The sequence below is a fragment of the Passer montanus genome, unplaced genomic scaffold, assembly GCF_014805655.1.
Source record: "Passer montanus isolate IOZ18808 unplaced genomic scaffold, ASM1480565v1 scaffold243, whole genome shotgun sequence".
Taxonomy (NCBI): Eukaryota; Metazoa; Chordata; class Aves; order Passeriformes; family Passeridae; genus Passer; species Passer montanus.
In genome coordinates, this window is record NW_024367071.1 from 199,820 (window position 1) to 219,542 (window position 19,723).

The 19,723-nt window shown below is 61.3% G+C and overlaps 3 protein-coding genes across 8 annotated transcripts; 2 read left to right on the forward strand and 1 right to left on the reverse strand.

Annotated features, from left to right (window-relative positions):
- The first annotated feature begins 337 nt into the window (after positions 1-337).
- On the forward strand, positions 338-5,043 carry GNL3L (G protein nucleolar 3 like). The gene is given in 14 exon segments (XM_039711220.1): positions 338-406; positions 483-520; positions 638-739; positions 1,243-1,323; positions 1,560-1,643; positions 1,711-1,837; positions 1,933-2,081; positions 2,176-2,342; positions 2,741-2,918; positions 3,624-3,766; positions 4,328-4,458; positions 4,530-4,618; positions 4,690-4,861; positions 4,948-5,043. Coding segments are annotated over 14 exon segments (1,527 nt in total). The 5' UTR covers positions 338-393; the 3' UTR covers positions 5,001-5,043.
- A 1,006-nt stretch (positions 5,044-6,049) lies between these two features.
- Positions 6,050-8,189, forward strand: LOC120503071 (non-structural maintenance of chromosomes element 3 homolog). 6 transcript variants are annotated; one of them, XM_039711214.1, is made up of 11 exons: positions 6,139-6,187; positions 6,324-6,379; positions 6,484-6,555; positions 6,656-6,719; positions 6,826-6,905; positions 6,972-7,066; positions 7,253-7,332; positions 7,404-7,446; positions 7,528-7,590; positions 7,821-7,935; positions 8,018-8,143. In XM_039711214.1, the coding sequence occupies exons 2-11, from the start codon at positions 6,338-6,340 to the stop codon at positions 8,087-8,089; spliced, it is 726 nt and encodes a 241-aa protein (XP_039567148.1). In that variant the 5' UTR covers positions 6,139-6,187; positions 6,324-6,337; the 3' UTR covers positions 8,090-8,143. The 6 variants fall into 6 exon arrangements, with proteins under 6 accessions (XP_039567149.1, XP_039567153.1, XP_039567150.1 ...); XM_039711218.1 differs by having other exon boundaries at positions 6,142-6,187; positions 6,484-6,543; XM_039711216.1 differs by having other exon boundaries at positions 6,055-6,379; positions 6,484-6,543.
- LOC120503085 (6-phosphofructo-2-kinase/fructose-2,6-bisphosphatase-like) lies at positions 8,151-17,380 on the reverse strand. Its single transcript, XM_039711238.1, has 11 exons — positions 17,348-17,380; positions 17,199-17,256; positions 15,119-15,269; positions 14,802-14,979; positions 12,989-13,018; positions 11,522-11,668; positions 9,452-9,556; positions 9,245-9,374; positions 9,021-9,083; positions 8,404-8,468; positions 8,151-8,267 (listed from the first exon to the last, which is right to left on the reverse strand). The coding sequence occupies exons 1-11, from the start codon at positions 17,378-17,380 to the stop codon at positions 8,208-8,210; spliced, it is 1,020 nt and encodes a 339-aa protein (XP_039567172.1). The 3' UTR covers positions 8,151-8,207.
- Between the last annotated feature and the right edge of the window lie 2,343 nt (positions 17,381-19,723).

Sequence of the window (19,723 nt, forward strand, 5' to 3'; positions counted from 1 at the left end):
CTGGTCGCCATTTTGGGTGTGGCGGGCTGACACTCGCAGCGGGCCGCCATGTTGGGTGTGGCACAAAGCAGGTTCTGCCGTCTTGAGCGTGGCCGTGTCGCTGTCGCCGCCATGTCGAGTGCGGCGCGTTGATCACACTGGGTGGGGGGGAAGTTCGGGAGGCGCCATATTGGGTGTGGCCCGGGGGCGGGGTGGATGTCGCCAGAGGGTGGCCGCCATCTTGGGTGTGGTATCGGCGCGGGGCGCGCCATATTGAGTGGGGCTGGTGGCCGCCATGTTGGGCGTGGCGATGGAAGGAAGCTGCCGCCGTGGTGTGACGATTTTTTTTCGCTGCGCCGGAAGTTGCGTCATTCCGCGGCGCCAGCGATCCCCGGCAGCGTGTGAGCCGCAGCCATGACCCGGTCCCGTGAGTTCGGGGAGGCTCCGGGAGGGCTCGGGGGGCTCCGGGGACCCTCCCGCACTCACCCCGCCCCTCCCTGCAGGACGACAGCTGGAGGCGTCGCGGAAGAAGCGCGGCCAGGTGAGCCCCGGCCCGGGGGAGGGAGCCGGGCGGGTTTGGGGTGCAGCCCTTGTGACCCCCCGGGATGTGACACCCGCCGGTGTCACCCCCCCGGTGTCCCCCCCGCGCTGTCCCCAGGCCCGGCGCGCCCGTGTCGGCATCAAGAAGGACCCGGGGGTGCCGCAGCTCGGCCGCTTCGCCGCCTTCGCGCAGCAGCAGAGCAAGAGCCGGCAGAGGCCGGTAAAGAACCGGGGGAGTTCGGGGTGACCCCCGGGGGAGTTCGGGGTGACCCCCGGGGGAGTTTCGGGGTGACCCCGCCGGGGGAGTTTGGGGTTGTCCTCCAGATGAAACCGCGGGAGGGATTCTGGGGTTCCCCCGCGGTATTTTGGGGTGCCCCGGCCAAATCTGAGCGCAAGAGGATTTTGGAGCATTGCTCCCATTGTGACCCCGGGGCGGGACATTTTGGGATCCCCGCTCAAGTACAAAGTCGGGGGGGCTGTGTGGGGTCACCCCTCCCAGTCTGACACTGGGGGGTTTGGGGTCTGACCCAGGGGGGTTTTGGGGTCTGACCCAGGGCGGTTTGGGGTCTGACATTGGGGGGTTTGGGGTCTGACATTGGGGGGTTTTGGGGTCTGACCCAGGGGGTTTTGGGTTCTGACCTGGGGGGGTTTGGGGTCTGACACTGGGGGGGCTTTGGGGTCTGACCCAGGGGGTTTTGGGGTCTGACCCCCCGTGTCCCGCAGCCGCTGGAGGCGCAGCAGCGCTCACCCCTGGCCGTGCAGCTGGCAGAGGCTCTGCAGCGACAGCAGCGCTTCCAGAGCCAGGTGGGGCTGGGGACCCCCGGGGGGGCTCCCTGAAGAGTGGGGGGGTCTATAAAGAGTGGGGGGCTTCCCAAAGAATGGGGTTCCCCTGAGAGAGAGGGGCTCCCCTTGGAAGGGAGGGGGGGATTCTTCTCTAGGACAGGGGGCTCCCCACACAGAGGGGATCCCCCCAGAAGTCGGGGGCTCCCTGGGGGTGCCCCCCACGGCTGCGGGGGTCCCCATAACGCAGGTGCCCCCAGGAGAAGGACGAGAAGGAGGAGGAGCCCCCCCAGCCCCCCCAGGACGAGGCGTCGCTGCGCCACTTCGGGCGGGAGCTGCGCAAGGTCGGTGCCGCAGGGTGAGGGGGGGGTTTTGGGGGTCTTTCCCCCAGCTGAACCCCGATTGTGGCAGGTGCTGACGGCGTCTGACGTGGTGCTGGAGGTGCTGGACGCCCGCGACCCCCAGGGCTGCCGCAGCCCCCGGCTCGAGGGGGCCCTGCGGCCCCAGCAGCGCCTCGTGCTCGTCCTCAACAAGATCGGTGTGTGGATCTGGGTGGGGGTCCTAGGGTGAAATCTGGGGGGGCTCTGCTGTCCCTACAGCCTTGGTGACACCCCCGTGTGTCCCCCCGCCCAGACCTGGTGCCGCGGGACGTGGTGGCCGCGTGGCTGAAGCACCTGCGGGACGAGTTTCCCACCGTGGCCTTCAAGGCGTGCACGCAGCAGCAGAGCCAACACCTGGTGGGTGCTGGGGGGTCTGGGGGAGGGGGAAGGGAGAGTTGGGGTGTGAGGGAGGGTTTGGGGGGCTGGGGGATGAGTGGGGAGGGGGAGGGACATGGGGGGCTGTGAAATAGGGGTGTGATGAGTGAGTGGGGCTGAGAGGGTGTTTGGGGCTGTGAATTGGGGGTTTTGGGGGGCTGGGTTTGAGGGTCCCCCCCGACTCTGAACCCCTTGCCCAGGGTACCCCAACGTGGGCAAGAGCAGCCTCATCAACAGCCTCAAGCGCAGCCGCGCCTGCGGGGTGGGAGCCATGCCCGGGGTCACCAGGTGAGCCCACCTGGGCTGGGGTCACCTGCAGGGGGCACGGGGGAGTGGGTGGAGTCTGGGCTGACCCTGCCCAGCTGTGTGGGTGTGGCATGGAGAGCCCTGCCCAGGTGTGGGTGTGGCACAGACCCCACCCAGGTGTGTGGTGGGTGTGGCACAGAGGACCCTGCCCAGATTTTGTGGTGGGTGTGGCACAGACCCCACCCAGGTGTGTGGTGGGTGTGGCACACAGACTCCACCCAGGTGAGGATGGGTGTGGCACAGGGATCCCATCCAGGTGTGGCACAGGGATCCCATCCAGGTGTGGTGGGTGTGGCACAGACCCCACCCAGGTGTGGTGGGTGTGGCACAGGGATCCCATCCAGGTGAGGATGGGTGTGGCACTCAGCCCCCGCCCCCAGGTGCCTGCAGGCCGTGCAGCTGGACGGGCACATCCGGCTCCTGGACTGCCCAGGGGTGGTGCTGGACTCGGGGGACCCCTCGGCCACCGCGCCCCTGAGGGGGGCCCTGGCCCCCCAGCGCCTGCGGGACCCCGTGACCCCCGCCTGCGCCATCCTGCGCCGCTGCCCCCCCCAGCAGGTACGTGGGGACCCCCCTGGGGGGCTGGGGGTGTGTGGGGTGCCCCCATCCCCATGACAACATTCCCAATTTAAGGGGAACCCCGTTTACGCAGCTGAATCAGCAGATCTAGCACTCAGCGATATGGGGGACTCAGTGACCCCCAAAATTGGGACTAAGGGGGGCTCAACACGGGGGGTGCACACCCCGTGCCCGTAACCAGGGGGAGGGGAGGTTATTCCAGGGGGGGCTCCTGGACTGCCCAGGGGTGGTGCTGGACTCGGGGGACCCCTCGGCCACCGCGCCCCTGAGGGGGGCCCTGGCCCCCCAGCGCCTGCGGGACCCCGTGACCCCCGCCTGCGCCATCCTGCGCCGCTGCCCCCCCCAGCAGGTACGTGGGGACCCCCCTGGGGGGCTGGGGGTGTGTGGGGTGCCCCCATCCCCATGACAACATTCCCAATTTAAGGGGAACCCCGTTTACGCAGCTGAATCAGCAGATCTAGCACTCAGCGATATGGGGGACTCAGTGACCCCCAAAATTGGGACTAAGGGGGGCTCAACACGGGGGGTGCACACCCCGTGCCCGTAACCAGGGGGAGGGGAGGTTATTCCAGGGGGACCTCCCCACCGTGGGGCATTTCCAGCCCGTTTTGGCCAGCGAGAGGGGGGCAGGCTGGCAGTCCCCTGTGTGTCCGTGCCCCCCAAACCCCTCTGTGCCCCCCACAGCTGAGCCAGCTCTACGGGGTCCCCGCCTGCAGTGACCCCCTGCAGTTCCTGGCCCACCTGGCCCGGCGGCAGGGCCGGCTCCGCCCGGGGGGGCTCCCGGACCCCCACGCTGCTGCCATAGCTCTGCTGCACAACTGGACCAGGTCTGTGACGGACAGGGACGTGTTTGGGGGGCGTCCCCGCACTCTGATCACCTTTCTGGGGGGCTGGGAGGGGTTTCCATACCCTCACCCCCTTTTTTGGGTGAGTGGAAGGGTCTTTCCATACCCTCGCCCCTTTTCTGGGGGTTGGGGAGGGTCCCCATACACCCTGACCCCATTTTGGGCACGGGGGGGTCTTTGCACACCGCCTAACCCCATTCTGACAGGGGTCTACAGGGTCTCCCCATGACCTCACCCCTTTTTTGGGGACAGGAGGGGTCTTTCCACACTTTGTGAACCCTTGGTTGTGAACCAAAGGGGTCTTTTCAGACTCTGGGACCCCTTTCTCGGGGCCTGTGGGGTCTCCCACGCACTTTGACTTCCCTTTTTCAGGATTGTGAGCTGTTTTTTCATAATTAGTTATCCTCTTTTTGGGAGCTGGAGGCATTTTTCCACCCATTGTGACCCCATTTGGGAGGGGCTGCAGGATCCCCCTATACCCTGAGCTCTGGTTTTGGGGACAGGAGGGGTCCCCCCCACACCCTGACCCCCCTTTTTTTACAGTGGGAAGATCTCGTACTACACCCACCCCCCCAAATCTCGGGGGGTGCAGCTCGAGGCCCAAATCCTCCCAGCCCTGGGGCCAGCCCTGGACCTGGAGGCTCTGGAGCGGGGCGATGCCGAGGCCCTGGCAGGTGAGCAGCACCTGAACCCCCCTCCCTTCCCCCCTCGGGGACCCCCCAAAACTCACCTGGCCCTCCCACAGCTGTCCCAGTGACGGTGACAGGGCTGGGGCTGTCCCCGGAGGAGGAAGGGGAAGGAGAAGCCATGGAGGACGACAGCGGTGACCTGGAGGTGGGAAGGGATTTCCTGAGGGGTTGGGGGTTTTTTGGGGGGTTTTTGGGGTTAATATTTGACCCCCCCAGCTCGGCACGATGACGGTGGAGCTGAAGCCCCGAGTGAAGTCGAAGGACACTGGGGGAGAATCACTGCCCCGAGCCCCCACCCTGGAGGAGGTGGCTGCGCTCCCCCCTCTATTCCAGGGGCAGGGGCTGCAGGCAGCTGGAAAGAGGAGGAAAAAGCTGCAAAAAAGAGCACGTAAGTGAAGACACCCCGTTTTCCTGACCCCCCCCCAACCTCCCTGACCACCTCCCTTCAAATTCCTGATCACCCCCATCCCACAGAGAAAATCGCCACGAAGCTGTCGGACACGTTGGAGGCAGCCATGCAGTTCTGAGGCATCTACAAATTAAATAAAAATACTGTATTTAATGGAGAAATAGTTAAAAAAAACCTTTTTAGAAATAGAAGAGCTAGGGATACAGGGGTGTTGTAGGTGTGGTTTGGGTGGTCTCTCAAGTAGGAGGTTGAAATGTGGAGGCTTTTGGGGGTCCCCTATGTCCCTGTGGGGATTTTGGGGGGGTGAGTGGGGTTGTAGAACCCCCCTACAATTGAGAGTACCCTGTTTTTACAGCTGACTCAGCAGATTTAATGCCCAGCCACTCAGTCAGCCTCAAAACTGAGGTCAAGGGGAGTGCTCAGCATTGGGGCTGCACCGCATTATTGAGAGCACTCCACCTTCACAGTTTCTCTAATCCCTATAGCCCCCAATATCTCATTCTGGCACTAAATGAGCCCCCCAACCCTCCAGAGCACCCCAGAAGCCACCTTGGACACCCCACACACTTCATGGGATCCCACACCTGCCCAAAACCCCCTTGTTCACCCCCAAAAGGCACAGGGTGCCTCCCCAAGCCACCAGCCTTACCCCTCACGGCACCCTCAGCTGTACAGGTGAGGTTGAACACCTCACGTGAAGGTTGCCCCGGGATTTCGGGGTGCTCCCAGTATCCCATTGCCGGGCTGGGGGTGGGTGCTGCCACCAAGCTCCCCTCAGCCTCCGCCGCCATTTTGCCACCTCTTCCTCCACCTGCGGGAAGAGCCCTGGCAGCGCCTTACAGGTGGTGGCGGTAGCACAGATCCTTACAATAACGGCTGTTAAGGGGAAGGGAGGGGCCAGATGCCCCACCGCGGGTCATTTTGGGGTGTTCTGCGGTTTTTTCCAGCGCTGGAACGCAGCGCTTGGCCGCCGTGAGGGGGCGCGTGCGGCTCTTTTCCCGCCTTTTCTCCGCCTGAGGGGAGGAAGGGGGAGGCGGGGGGGGGGGGGGGGGGCGCGAGACTCGCCAGGGGGGGGGGCGAGCTCCGTCTCTCGGCCACTCCGGCTGGAGGCGGGGGGGGGAGGGTGGAGCGCGAGACTCGCCAGGGGGCGGGACGAGCTCCGTCTCTCGGCCAATCGAGACACAGGAGTGGAATGGTAGGCGGGGCGAGCGGGGGCTGGACCAATGGGAAGCGGGGCTGGCGCGGGTGGGGTCCGCGGGTGTGGGCGGGGCCAGCGCAGTCGCGGTCGGAGCGCGGTTGGTGACGGTTCGTGTCCGGTCCGGGTCGTTGGCCGGGCCTTGGAGGGAGCCTTTGCGGCCCTGCTGAGGGTGGGAGGCGTGGGGCGACCTTCCGGGTGCTCCCGCCGCGGTTTTAGCCCTCCCGGTGCTTGTTTTCCTCTCAGAGCTGCTGTGAGAAATGTCCCAGCGGAAGCGCAGCAAAGGGCTTGGCTACTCCCAGGTGAGAGGCTGTTCTCCCCTCATTGTCTCTCCCATTGTCCCCTCCTCGCTTTTGTCCCTTTTCTATCATCACCTTCTCGCTCTTCTGCTGTCCTTCCCACTCAGATGACGGATGGGGAGGATGATTCCATCCCGACCCAGGTGGAGCGGCGCTCGCAGGACCAGGTGAACCAGAAGGTGGATTGAGGTGCTCCCCTCTGTGCCCTCTCCGCAGTCCTGCCTCTGCATTCTGTTGGTATCAGCCCGCTCTCGGCCTTCCCTGCTCCTTCCCCCACAGGTGAGCGAGCTGGTGCAGTTCCTGCTCGTGAAGGACCAGAAGAAGATTCCTATCAAGAGGGCAGGTTCGTTGGGGGGGGGGGATCCCTTTTTTTCGGTGTTTCGACCCTTTTAAAGTTTTTCTGTGGGGTGTTCAGAGCTCCAGGCTTGCTCAACATTCGTTTTCTGCAGACATGTTGAAGAACATAATCCGGGAATACCGCGATGCCTACACGGAGATCGTCAGGAGGGCGGACAGGACCCTGCAGGAGGTGAGGGGAGCAGGGCAGGGTTTTGGGGGGAGAGACACCCGTGGGTTAACCCCTGTCCTCCCACAGGTGTTCGGGCTGCAGCTGGTGGAGATCGACACCAAACGCCACATCTACATCCTCATCAACAACCTGCCCCGTGCCGAGGGCGAGCACCTGTGCAGGTGAGGGGCACCTGTGCAGTGAGGGCACCTGTGCAGTGAGGGGCACCTGTGCAGTGAGGGCACCTGTGCAGGTGAGGGCACCTGTGCAGTGAGGGGCACCTGTGCAGGTGAGGGGCACCTGGGTAATTCCAGGGGACCCCCTCACCGTGTCCCCCAACATGGGTGACACCCCGCTGTGTGCCTCAGGGGCAAGGAGAAGGAGAAGATGGGGCTCCTCTTAGTCATCCTCAGCTTCATCTTCATGAAGGGCAACTCGGTCAAAGACAGTGAGTTCTCCCCCACGCCCCGTACCCCGTGTTCCCCCTTGCACCCCGCTCACTGACGCCCCCTTTTCCAGGTGCTCTGTGGGAATTCCTGCACCTGCTCCGTGTGTACCCCGGGTAGGACGCGGGGGGGACACACGGGCACTGGGGGGGACAGGGCTGCTCGGTGCCACCCCTCACTGACCCCCCCGTCCCCAGGAAGCAGCACAGCGTGTTCGGCGACGTCCGCAAGCTGGTGACAGAGGAGTTTGTGCGGCAGAAGTGAGTTTTGGGGGGGCTCCTGGGTGGGGGGGGGTTTGGGGGTCCCGGTGTGCCCAGAGCGGCCTCGGCGCCAGCTCGGCCAGGCTGTTTATACCACACCGCAGAGCAAAGCCCGCAGCCCCCACACCCCGTGCCTCAGAGGGTCCCTCACGGGGCCGGGGCAGCGCTGGACACCCCCCTGTGCACCCCAAAACCTGCCTGGGGAGGGGTCAGCAGCCAGCCCTCCGCAGGTACCTGGAGACCACCCCCATCCCCCTGACGGACCCCCCCGAGTTCAAATACCAGTGGGGGCCCCGGGCAGAAAAGGAAACCTCCAAGAAGGACGTGCTCAGCTTCGTGGCCAAGGTGAGGCCGTGTTGGGGGGGAGCATCTCTGAGTTTGGGGGGGCTCAATTTGAAGCCCCCTCCCCATTTTTTTCCCCGCTCAGATGCAGGGCAAGGACCCCACGTTTTGGGCGAGCCAGTACAGCGAGGCCGAGGCCAACAGAGCCACCACCTGACCCCTCCCCAAAATAAAGGCACCCCGTTGGCGTGCAGCCCCCCAATCTCCAGGCTCTCTGCTTGGTTGTAGAAGGTTTAATTTTGGGGTGGGGGCTCCCCTTCTCCCCGTGGGACCCCTCAGAAGTGCTCGGGGACGGTGTTGAGGGCGTCGGCCGCCGTGCGGTTGATGTCGACGTTCTGTGGGGTGGAAATGGGGGGGGGTTTTGGGGGAATCTCCCCAAAATCCAGCACCCCCCCCCTCAGTGTTTGGGGGGGTTAATGAGGTCTGCACCCTCTTTTTGTGGGGGGGGGATTTGGGGAGGGGGTTCCTCACCTGGGGTCGTGCCCGGTGGGTGTTCACTGCCTCGATGTTGAGGTAGATGGGCTCCACCTCACACCCTGTTCCGGGGAAAAGGGGAGGGTTTGGGGGGGTTGGCCCCGTTTTGGGGTGGGATATGGAGGGATCAGTCCCTTTTGGGGGGGATTTGCCCTGTTTTGGGGTTGGATATATGGGGGGATCAGTCCCTTTTTGGGGGATTGTCCCTATTTTGGGGTGGGACACACCCTTTTTGGGGGATTGTCCCCACTTTGTGGAGAGCCTCTGTGGGGACAGTCTTATTTTTGGGAGGATTGTCCCCATTTTGGGGTGGGATATGGAGGGATGAGTCCCTTTTTGGGGGGATGGTCCCCATTTTGGGATGGGATATGGGGGGAGCAGTCCCTTTTTGGGGGATTGTCCCCATTTTGGGGTGGGACACAGGGGGAACAGTCCCTTGGGGGGGATTGTCCCCATTTTGGGGTGGGACACAGGAGGAACAGTCCCTTTTTCGGTGGGATCTCGTCCCATTTTCTGGCAGGAACACAACTCCCCTTTTTTTGGGGGAAACCCCCCATTTTCTGGAGCCACTCTTGGGGGGGGGGACAGTCCCTTTTTTGGGGACCCCCACTCACCGTAGGCCACGGGGGTCAGCTTCAGCACCGTGTGCAGGGGGCACTTGAGGTAGGGCAGCTCATCTGGGTGGGGGATTGAGAAATGTGAGGTGGGCACGGCAGCTCTGGGCTGTCCCCAGGTGTCCCCTGGCTGTCCCCTGGCTGTCCCCTGGCTGTCCCCAGGGTGTCCCCAGGGTGTCCCCAGGGTGTCCCCAGGGTGTCCCCAGGTGTCCCCAAGGCCTCACCCGCGCTCTTGTCCAGGAAATAAGCCAGCAGGCAGCGCATGACAGCCTGGTGGCACACCACCAGCACGTTCTCCTGCCGCTCCAGCTCCATGATGACCGGCTCCAGCCGCTGCACCAGGTCCTCGTAGGACTGGGGAGGGGGCTTAGGGGGTGTCCCACGCCCCTGCGCCCCCAGCTGTCCCCCCGGGGAGGGGGTTTTGGGGGTACCTCGCCCTTGGGGTAGCGGTAGCGGTACTTGTCCTGGTCGCGCAGCGCCAGCTCCTTGGGGTAGCGCTCCTGGATCTCCTCGTAGGTCATCTCCTCGCAGACCCCCTGTGCCACAGCGGGTGCCAAGGGGGTCCCCAAAGCCCGGGAAGGCTCTGACCCCAGTGGGTACCCACCCCTGAGTGCCCCAGGTGTGTCCCTGCAGTGTGACCCCACAGGGGGACATCCCCCAGGTGTGTCCCCACAGTGTGACCTGCCTGAGACCCCACAGGGGGACATCCCCCAGGTGTGTCCCTGCAGGGTGACATGCCTGTGACCCCCTGAACCCCACCTAGCACATGTTGGGGGACATCCCTGCATCCCCAGGTGTGTCCCCACAGTGTGACCGGCTGAGACCCCTGGATCTCCTCGTAGGTCATCTCCTCGCAGACCCCCTGTGCCACAGCGGGTGCCAAGGGGGTCCCCAAAGCCCGGGAAGGCTCTGACCCCAGTGGGTACCCACCCCTGAGTGCCCCCAGGAGTGTCCCTGCAGTGTGACCCCATAAGGAGACATCCCCCAGGTGTGTCCCCACAGTGTGACCGGCTGAGACCCCTGGATCTCCTCGTAGGTCATCTCCTCGCAGACCCCCTGTGCCACAGCGGGTGCCAAGGGGGTCCCCAAAGGCTCTGCCCCACGGGGTACCCACCCCTGAGTGCCCCAGGTGTGTCCCTGCAGTGTGACCCCATAAGGAGACATCCCCCAGGTGTGTCCCTGCAGTGTGACCCCATAAGTAGACATCCCCCAGGTGTGTCCCTGCAGTGTGACCCCATAAGGAGACATCCCCCAGGTGTGTCCCCACAGTGTGACCCGGCTGTGACCTGTAGGACATCCCCGAATCCCCCAGGTGTGTCCCTGCAGGGTGACCTGCCTGAGACCCCACAGGGGGACATCCCTGAGTGCCCCCAGATGTGTCCCTGCAGTGTGACCTGGCTGAGACCCCACAGGGGGACATCCCCCAGGTGTGTCACCGGGTGACCTGGCTGTGACCCCACAGAGGGACATCCCCCAGGTGGGTCCCCACGGTGTGACCCAGCTGTGACCCATAGGACATCCCTGAGTCCCCCAGGTGTGTCCCCACAGGGTGACCTGGCTGAGAACCCACAGGGGGACATCCCCCAGGTGTGTCCCCACAGTGTGACCTGCCTGAGACCCCACAGGGGGACATCCCCCAGGTGTGTCCCTGCAGGGTGACATGCCTGTGACCCCCTGAACCCCACCTAGCACATGTTGGGGGACATCCCTGCATCCCCAGGTGTGTCCCCACAGTGTGACCCGGCCGAGACCCCTGGATCTCCTCATAGGTCATCTCCTCGCAGACCCCCTGTGCCACAGCGGGTGCCAAGGGGGTCCCCAAAGGCTCTGCCCCACGGGGGAGCACCCCTGAGTGCCCCAGGTGTGTCCCTGCAGTGTGACCCGGCTGTGACCCCACCTGCTGCCTGTGAGGGGACATCCCTGCATCTCCCACGTGTGTCCCCATAGGGTGATCTTTCTCTGACCCCACCTGATACCCACAGGGGGACATCCCCACATCCCCCAGGTGTGTCCCACAGTGTGACCCAGCAGGGGGACATCCCCACACCCCCCAGCTGTGTCCCCACACTGTGACCCAGCTCTGACCCCAGTGTGTCCCACAGGGTGACCCGGCTCTGACCCCACCTGCTACCCACAAGGGGACATCCCTGAGTCCCCCAGGTGTGTCCCCACAGGGTGACCCCACAAGGAAACACCCCCCAGCTGTGTCCCCACACTGTGACCCAGCTCTGACCCCACAAGGGGACACCCCCCAGCTGTGTCCCCAGGCTGTGACCCCACAAGGGGACACCCCCCAGCTGTGTCCCCAGTGTCACCTGGCTCTGACCCCACAAAGTGACATCCCCACGTCCCTCAGGTACGTCCCCACAGGGTGCCTTGGCTGTGACCCCACAGGGACATCCCCCAGCTTTGTCCCCAGTGTCACCCGGCTGTGACCCCACAAGGGGACACCCCCCAGCTGTGTCCCCAGTGTCACCCGGCTGTGACCCCCCTCCACTCACGGCGTCGATCTCGTTGAGCGCCTTCCACTGCTCGTAGGGCACGCCCAGCGCCTCGGCGGTCTGGATGGTTCTCTTCATGTGGCTCGTCCACACCTTCAGCTCGCCGATGTTCTGGCTGCGGATGAAGCGCGCCAGCGCCTGCGCGTACTGGGGGCGCGGGGACAGGCTGTGGCCACCGCCAGCGGCTTCTCGTGGCCCTCGGGGGACAGGCTGTGGCCACCGCCAGCGGCTTCTCGTGGCCCTCGGGGGACAGGCTGTGGCCACCGCCAGTGGCTTCTTGTGGCCCTCGGGGGACAGCCCCACGGCAGGGTGGGCTAAGCCCGGCCCCTTTCTGGGCGTGGCCTGGTTAATTGGCTCCGCCCCTGATTACCTGAGGTGATTCTGGTGGGTGTGGCCTCCCTAAGCAGCAGCCACGCCTCACCTGTGCCCCCAGCCCCGCCTGTGAGGGGATGTCGCTGTGTCCCCCAGGTGTGTCCCCACAGGGTGACCTGGCTCTGACCCCACAGGTGACATCCCCGAGCCCCCCAGGTGTGTCCCTGCACACCTGGCTGGCTGTGACCCCCTTAGCCCCACCTGGTGCCTGTGATGGGATGTCACTGTGTCCCCCAGCTGTGTCCCCGCAGTGTGACCTGGCTCTGACCCCACAGGTGACATCCCCGGGTGTGTCCACAGCGTGACCTCCCTGTGCCCCACCTGCAGCCCACAAGGTGACATCCCCGAGTCCCCCAGGTGTGTCCCTGCAGACTGAGCTGGCTCTGACCCCCTTACCCCCACCAGGTACCCACAGGGGGACGTCCCCACGTACCCCAGGTGTGTCCCTGCAGTGTGACCTGGCTGTGCCCCCACAGGTGACATCCCCCAGGTGTGTCCCCCAGGTGTGACCTCCCTGTGCCCCCACCTGCTGCCCGCAAGGTGACATCCCTGAGTCCTCCAGGTGTGTCCCCCCAGGTGTCTCCCCACAGGTGACATCCCCCTGGTGTGTCCCCACGGTGTCACCTCCCTGTGCCCCACCTGCAGCCCGTGAGGGGACAGTGCTGAGTCCCCCAGGTCTGTCCCCCCAGGTCTGTCCCCCCAGGTGTGTCCCCTGTGCCCCACCTGCTGCCCGCGAAGGGACATCCCCGAGTCCCCCAGGTGTGTCCCTGCAGTGTGACCTGGCTGTGCCCCCACAGGTGACATCCCCAGGTGTGTCCCCCAGGTGTGTCCCCATGGCATGACCTGCCTGTGTCCCCACCTGCAGCCCACAAGGTGACATCCCTGAGTCCCCCAGGTGTGTCCCTGCAGTGTGACCTGGCTGTGCCCCCACAGGTGACATCCCCAGGTGTGTCCCCAGGTGTGTCCCCGTGTCCCCACCTGCATGCCGCGGGGGGACAGCGCCGAGTCCCCCAGGTGTGTCCCCAGGTGTGTCCCCCAGCTGTGTCCCCCAGCTGTGTCCCCAGCTGTGTCCCCAGGTGTGTCCCCGTGTCCCACCTGCATCCCGCGGGGGGACAGCGCCGAGTCCCCCAGCTGTGTCCCCCAGGTGTGTCCCCCAGGTGTGTCCCCAGGTGTGTCCCCAGGTGTGTCCCCCCAGGTGTGTCCCCACCTGCTGCCCGCGGGGGGACAGTGCCGAGTCCCCCAGGTGTGTCCCTGCAGACTGAGCTGGCTCTGACCCCCTTACCCCCACCAGGTACCCACAGGTGACATCCCCAGGTGTGTCCCCATGGCATGACCTGCCTGTGTCCCCACCTGCAGCCCACAAGGTGACATCCCCGAGTCCCCCAGGTGTGTCCCTGCAGACTGAGCTGGCTCTGACCCCCTTACCCCCACCAGGTACCCACAGGTGACATCCCCAGGTGTGTCCCCATGGCATGACCTGCCTGTGTCCCCACCTGCAGCCCACAAGGTGACATCCCCGAGTCCCCCAGGTGTGTCCCTGCAGACTGAGCTGGCTCTGACCCCCTTACCCCCACCAGGTACCCACAGGTGACATCCCCAGGTGTGTCCCCATGGCATGACCTGCCTGTGTCCCCACCTGCAGCCCACAAGGTGACATCCCCGAGTCCCCCAGGTGTGTCCCTGCAGACTGAGCTGGCTCTGACCCCCTTACCCCCACCAGGTACCCACAGGTGACATCCCCAGGTGTGTCCCCATGGCATGACCTGCCTGTGTCCCCACCTGCAGCCCACAAGGTGACATCCCCGAGTCCCCCAGGTGTGTCCCTGCAGACTGAGCTGGCTCTGACCCCCTTACCCCCACCAGGTACCCACAGGTGACATCCCCAGGTGTGTCCCCATGGCATGACCTGCCTGTGTCCCCACCTGCAGCCCACAAGGTGACATCCCCGAGTCCCCCAGGTGTGTCCCTGCAGACTGAGCTGGCTCTGACCCCCTTACCCCCACCAGGTACCCACAGGTGACATCCCCAGGTGTGTCCCCATGGCATGACCTGCCTGTGTCCCCACCTGCAGCCCACAAGGTGACATCCCCGAGTCCCCCAGGTGTGTCCCTGCAGACTGAGCTGGCTCTGACCCCCTTACCCCCACCAGGTACCCACAGGTGACATCCCCAGGTGTGTCCCCATGGCATGACCTGCCTGTGTCCCCACCTGCAGCCCACAAGGTGACATCCCCGAGTCCCCCAGGTGTGTCCCTGCAGACTGAGCTGGCTCTGACCCCCTTACCCCCACCAGGTACCCACAGGTGACATCCCCAGGTGTGTCCCCATGGCATGACCTGCCTGTGTCCCCACCTGCAGCCCACAAGGTGACATCCCCGAGTCCCCCAGGTGTGTCCCTGCAGACTGAGCTGGCTCTGACCCCCTTACCCCCACCAGGTACCCACAGGTGACATCCCCAGGTGTGTCCCCCAGCTGTGTCCCCATGGCATGACCTGCCTGTGTCCCCACCTGCAGCCCACAAGGTGACATCCCCGAGTCCCCCAGGTGTGTCCCTGCAGACTGAGCTGGCTCTGACCCCCTTACCCCCACCAGGTACCCACAGGTGACATCCCCAGGTGTGTCCCCCAGCTGTGTCCCCATGGCATGACCTGCCTGTGTCCCCACCTGCAGCCCACAAGGTGACATCCCTGAGTCCCCCAGGTGCGTCCCTGCAGTGTGACCTGGCTGTGCCCCCACAGGTGACATCCCCAGGTGTGTCCCCAGGTGTGTCCCCAGGTGTGTCCCCGTGTCCCACCTGCACGCCGCGCACCAGGTACCCAGAGGTGACATCCCCAGGTGTGTCCCCAGGTGTGTCCCCAGGTGTGTCCCCGTGTCCCCACCTGCTGCCCACGAGGGGACAGCGCCGAGTCGCCGCCGATGCGGCCGCGCAGGTTGAGCTGGCTCTCGCCGTGGCGGCTCAGGTAGATGGTCCGGGGCGTGACGTGGATGTTCATCAGGTAATAAACCGTGCGGCTCTGCACGTGGCCCTGCACGCGGTTCGCCAGGTACCGCACGCCCACGTCGAAGATCTTGATGTAGGACAGCCCGCTGGGGGTGGGGGGGGCACCCGGGTCAGGGGGGGGGTTTGGGGGGACACCCTGCTCAGGACAGGTTTGGGGGGACACCCCGATGTCAGGACAGCCCTGGGGGCTTTGGGGGGCTGTGGGGGCTTTGGGGCGGGGCTCACCTGTCCAGCTCGTCGTCCAGGGGCTCGTAGGTGGCTTTGTAGCACTCGATGCGCTTGAGGAAATCGGCCACGGCCTCGTCCTGCGCCCGGCCCCTGTAGTCGGGGCTGCTCAGCTTCACTTGCTGCGGTGAAAAATGGCTTTTATTGTTTGCTTAAGTAATGTGTTAAATACAGTTTTAAGTTAAAACAATGTTAAAATAGAAACTGTGTGTGAAAAATGTCTAGTTTATTATTGTATTATGCTAGGAAGTTATGCTGTATTAATTTTCTTAAGTGATGTATTAAATACAGTTGTAGGTTATAACACAATGTTAAAATAGGAACTATGTGTGGAAAATGTGTATTTTATGATTGGCTTTTTGTAAATATTAAATATTGTATTATGCTAGGAAGTTAAGCTGTTTTTATTTCCTTAAGTAAAATATTAAATACAGTTTTAAGTTAAAACACAACGTTAAAATAGAAACTGTGTGTGAAAAATGTGTATTTTATGATTGGCTTTTTGTAAATATTAAATATTGTATTATGCTAAAAAGTTTTGCTATATTAATTTTCTTAAGTAACGTATTAAATACAGTTGTAGGTTATAACAATGTTAAAATAGAAACTGTGTGTGAAAAATGTGTATTTTATGATTGGCTTTTTGTAAATATTAAATATTGTATTATGCTAGAAAGTTTTGCTATATTAATTTTCTTAAGGGATGTGTTAAATACAGTTTTAGGTTATAACACAACGTTAAAATAGAAACTGTGTGAAAAATGTGTATTTTATTATTGTATTATGCTAGGAAGTTATGCTGTATTAATTTCCTTAAGTAACATATTAAATACAGTTTTAAGTTATAACACAATGTTTAAATAGAAACAATGTGTGAAAAATGTGTATTTTATAATTGGCTTTTTGTAAATATTAAATATTGTATTATGCTAGAAAGTTTTGCTATATTAATTTTCTTAAGGGATGTGTTAAATACAGTTTTAGGTTATAACACAATGTTTAAATAGAAACAATGTGTGAAAAATGTGTATTTTATAATTGGCTTTTTGTAAATATTAAATATTGTATTATGCTAAAAAGTTTTGCTATATTAATTTTCTTAAGTGATGTATTAAATACAGTTTTAAGTTAAAACACAGCGTTAAAATAGAAACTGTGTGTGAAAAATTAGTATTTTATGATTGGCTTCTCACAAGTATTAAAATGAATATTAAAGTTACGCTGAATTAATTTTCGTAACTATAGTTTCAGGTTATAACTCAATGTTAAAATAGAAGCGATGCAGTGCAAGATCTTTGTTTAAGGAAGGACTCCAGGTGGGAGCCACAGGACACCTGAATCTTTCCAAGCCCCAAATTGTCACCTCCAGACCTCAATTGTCACCTCCAGGCTTCAGCTGTCCCCTCCATGTCCCAGCTGTCACCTCCAGGCCTGACTTGTCACCTCCAGGTCCCTGTTGTCACTTCCTGGCCCCTGTTGTCACCTCCCAGCCCCAGCTGTCACCTCCAGGCCAGACTTGTCACCTCCATGTCCCTGTTGTCACTTCCTGGCCCCTGTTGTCACCTCCCAGCCCCAGCTGTCACTTCCAGGTCCTTGTTGTCACCTTCAGGTCCCAGCTGTATAAGGGTCCCAGCTGTCACCTCCAGTCCCCAGTTGTCACCTCCAAGCCCCAGCTGTCACCTCCAGGCCTGACTTGTCACCTCCAGGTCCCTGTTGTCACTTCCTGGCCCCTGTTGTCACCTCCCAGCCCCAGCTGTCACTTCCAGGTCCTTGTTGTCACCTTCAGGTCCCAGCTGTCACCTCCAGGCCTCAATTGTCACCTCCAGGCTTCAGCTGTCACCTCCATGTCCCAGCTGTCACCTCCAGTCCCCAGCTGTCACTTCCAGTCCCCAGTTGTCACTTCCAAGCCCCAGTTGTCACCTCCAGGTCCTTTTTGTCACCTCCAGGCCACAATTGTCACCTCCCAGCCCCAGCTGTCACTTCCAAGTCCCAAATTGTCACCTCCAGGTCCCTGTTGTCATCTCCCAGCCCCAGTTGTCATTTCTGGGTCCCTGGTGTCACCTCCAGGTCCCGTTGTCACCTCCAATGTTCTCCTCGATGATCCTGGGGTCGTCACAGATGGACTCCACGAACAGGACCTGGGGACAAGGGGGGGCCGGTGACACCCCCAGAACAGTGCCACCCCAGAACTGTCACCTCCCTGGGACTGTGACACCCCAAAACTGTCACCTCCCATGCTGTGACACCCCAAAAAAGTGTCATCACCCCATGCTGTGACACCCCCAGAACAGTGCCACCCCAAAACTGTCACATCCCCGTGCTGTGACACCCCCAGAATGGTGCCACAGTGTCACCACCCCTTCCCCGTGCTGTGACACCCCAAAAAAGTGTCATCACCCCATGCTGTGACACCCCCAGAACAGTGCCACCCCAGAACTGTCACCTCCTTGGACTGTGACACCCCAAAACAGTGTCACCACCCCTTCCCCGTGCTGTGACACCGCAAAATTGGTGACACCCCCATGCTGTGACACCCCAAATTGTCACCTCCCTGGACTGTGACACCCCAAAACTGTGTCACCATCCTTTCCCCGTGCTGTGACACCCCAAAATTCCTGAAGGCCCCCCCAAAATCCCTCAAAACCCCCCCAAAATTCCTCAAAATCCCCAAGAAAAGTGAAATTCCTGATCTGAATGCCCCTAAACGTGGTGTTGGGGGAGGGATTTTCACCTTCAGTGCGATTTTGTGTCCCCCCCCAAAAAATTCTGACTCCCCCCAAAAACTCCACAGTTGTCTTTGCACCCCCAAATCCTGCTGTACCCCAAGTTTGGGGTGGAAAAACCTGCACTGAAAAGGGAAATTCCCATTTTTCTGAGGAGGGAAATCTGCTCTGAGTACTCTCTGTGGTGTTGGGGGGGGGAATTTTCACCTTCAGGGCAATATTGTGCCCCCCAAAAAATTCTGACCCCCCCAAAAAAAATTCACAGTTGTCTTTGTACCCCTAAATCTTTCTGTACCCCAAGTTTGGGGTGGAAAAATCTGCACTGAAAAGGGAAATTCCCATTTTTCTGAAAAGGGAAATTGTTCTGAGCATCCCTAAGGTTGTCCTGGGGGGGGATTTTCTCCCTCAGTGCAATTTTGTGTCCCCCCCCTCAAATCCCAGCCCCCCCAGAACTCCTCAATTGTCTTTGCACCCCTAAATCTTTCTGTACCCCAAGTTTGGGGTGGAAAAACCACGAGTGAAAAGTGAAATCCCTGCTCTGAGTACCCCTAAGGGTGTGTTTGGGGGGGATTTTAACAGGGGTAAAAGGGATGTTAGACCCCCCCAAAAAAATTCACAGTTGTCTTTGGACCCCTAAATCTTTCTGTACCCCAAGTTAGGGGTGGAAAAACCTGCCCTGAAAAGGGAAATTCCCATTTTTCTGAGAAGGGAAATCCCTGCTCTGAGTACTCCTATGGGATGTGCTGGGGGAGGTCTGTGTCCCCCCCCTCAAATTCCAGCCCCCCCAGAACTCCACAATTGTCTTTGCACCCCTAAATCTTTCTGTACCCCAATTTCCAAGTGGAAAAACCTGCCCTGAAAAGGGAAATTCCCATTTTTCTGAGATGGGAAAACTGCTCAGAGTAGCCCTAAGGGTGGTGTTTGGGGGGGGGATTTTCTCCTTCAGTGCAATTTTGTGTGCCCCCCCAAAAAAATTCTGACCCCCCAAAACTCCTCAATTTATTTTTGTACCCCCAAATCCACCCCCTGGTGACATCCCACTCAGCGCGGGGACACCGGGACCCCCCTGCCGGTGACACCCCCGTTAACATGGGGACCCCCCTGGTGACACCGCCCTCAGCGTGGGGACACGGGGACACCCTGGACATGGGGACATGGGAACCCCACTGCCGGTGACACCCCCCTAACATGGGGACCCCCCCGGTGACATCCCACTCAGCACGGGGACATGGGGACCACCCCCCCTCGTGACACCCCCCTCGACACGGGGATACCAGGACCCCCCCGGTGACATCCCACTCAGCACGGGGACATGGGGACCACCCCCCCTGGTGACACCCCCCTCGACACGGGGACACGGGGACCCCCCCACTGGTGACACCCCCCTGCACACAGGGACCTGGGGACCCCCCCGGTGACATCCCCCCTCGACACGGGGATACCAGGACCCCCCCGGTGACATCCCACTCCCCATGGGGACAGGAGGAGCCCCCCACTGGTGACACCCCCCTCCACACCAGGCCACCATGACCCCCCTGGTGACACCCCCCTGCAGATGGGGACACCGTGACCCCCCCGCTGGTGACCTTTGACCTCTCAGGTGACACCCCACCCTGACGTGGAGCCTCCTCGACCCCACGGGTGGCCTTGGCCAAGGAGTGGGGACCACCTTGACCCCGCTGGTGACATCCCCCTCCCCCCTCAAACTGGGACCGGCGTGACCTTGACCGAGGAGTCAAGGTCACCTTGACCTTGCTGGTGACATGCCACCTTGTCCTCGTCCCCTCTGGTGACACCCCCCCCAGCACAGCCCCCTCAGCTGAGGACGTGGGGGCTACCTCGGCCACCCCCTCGATTTGGGACCACCCTGACCCCCCCGTGA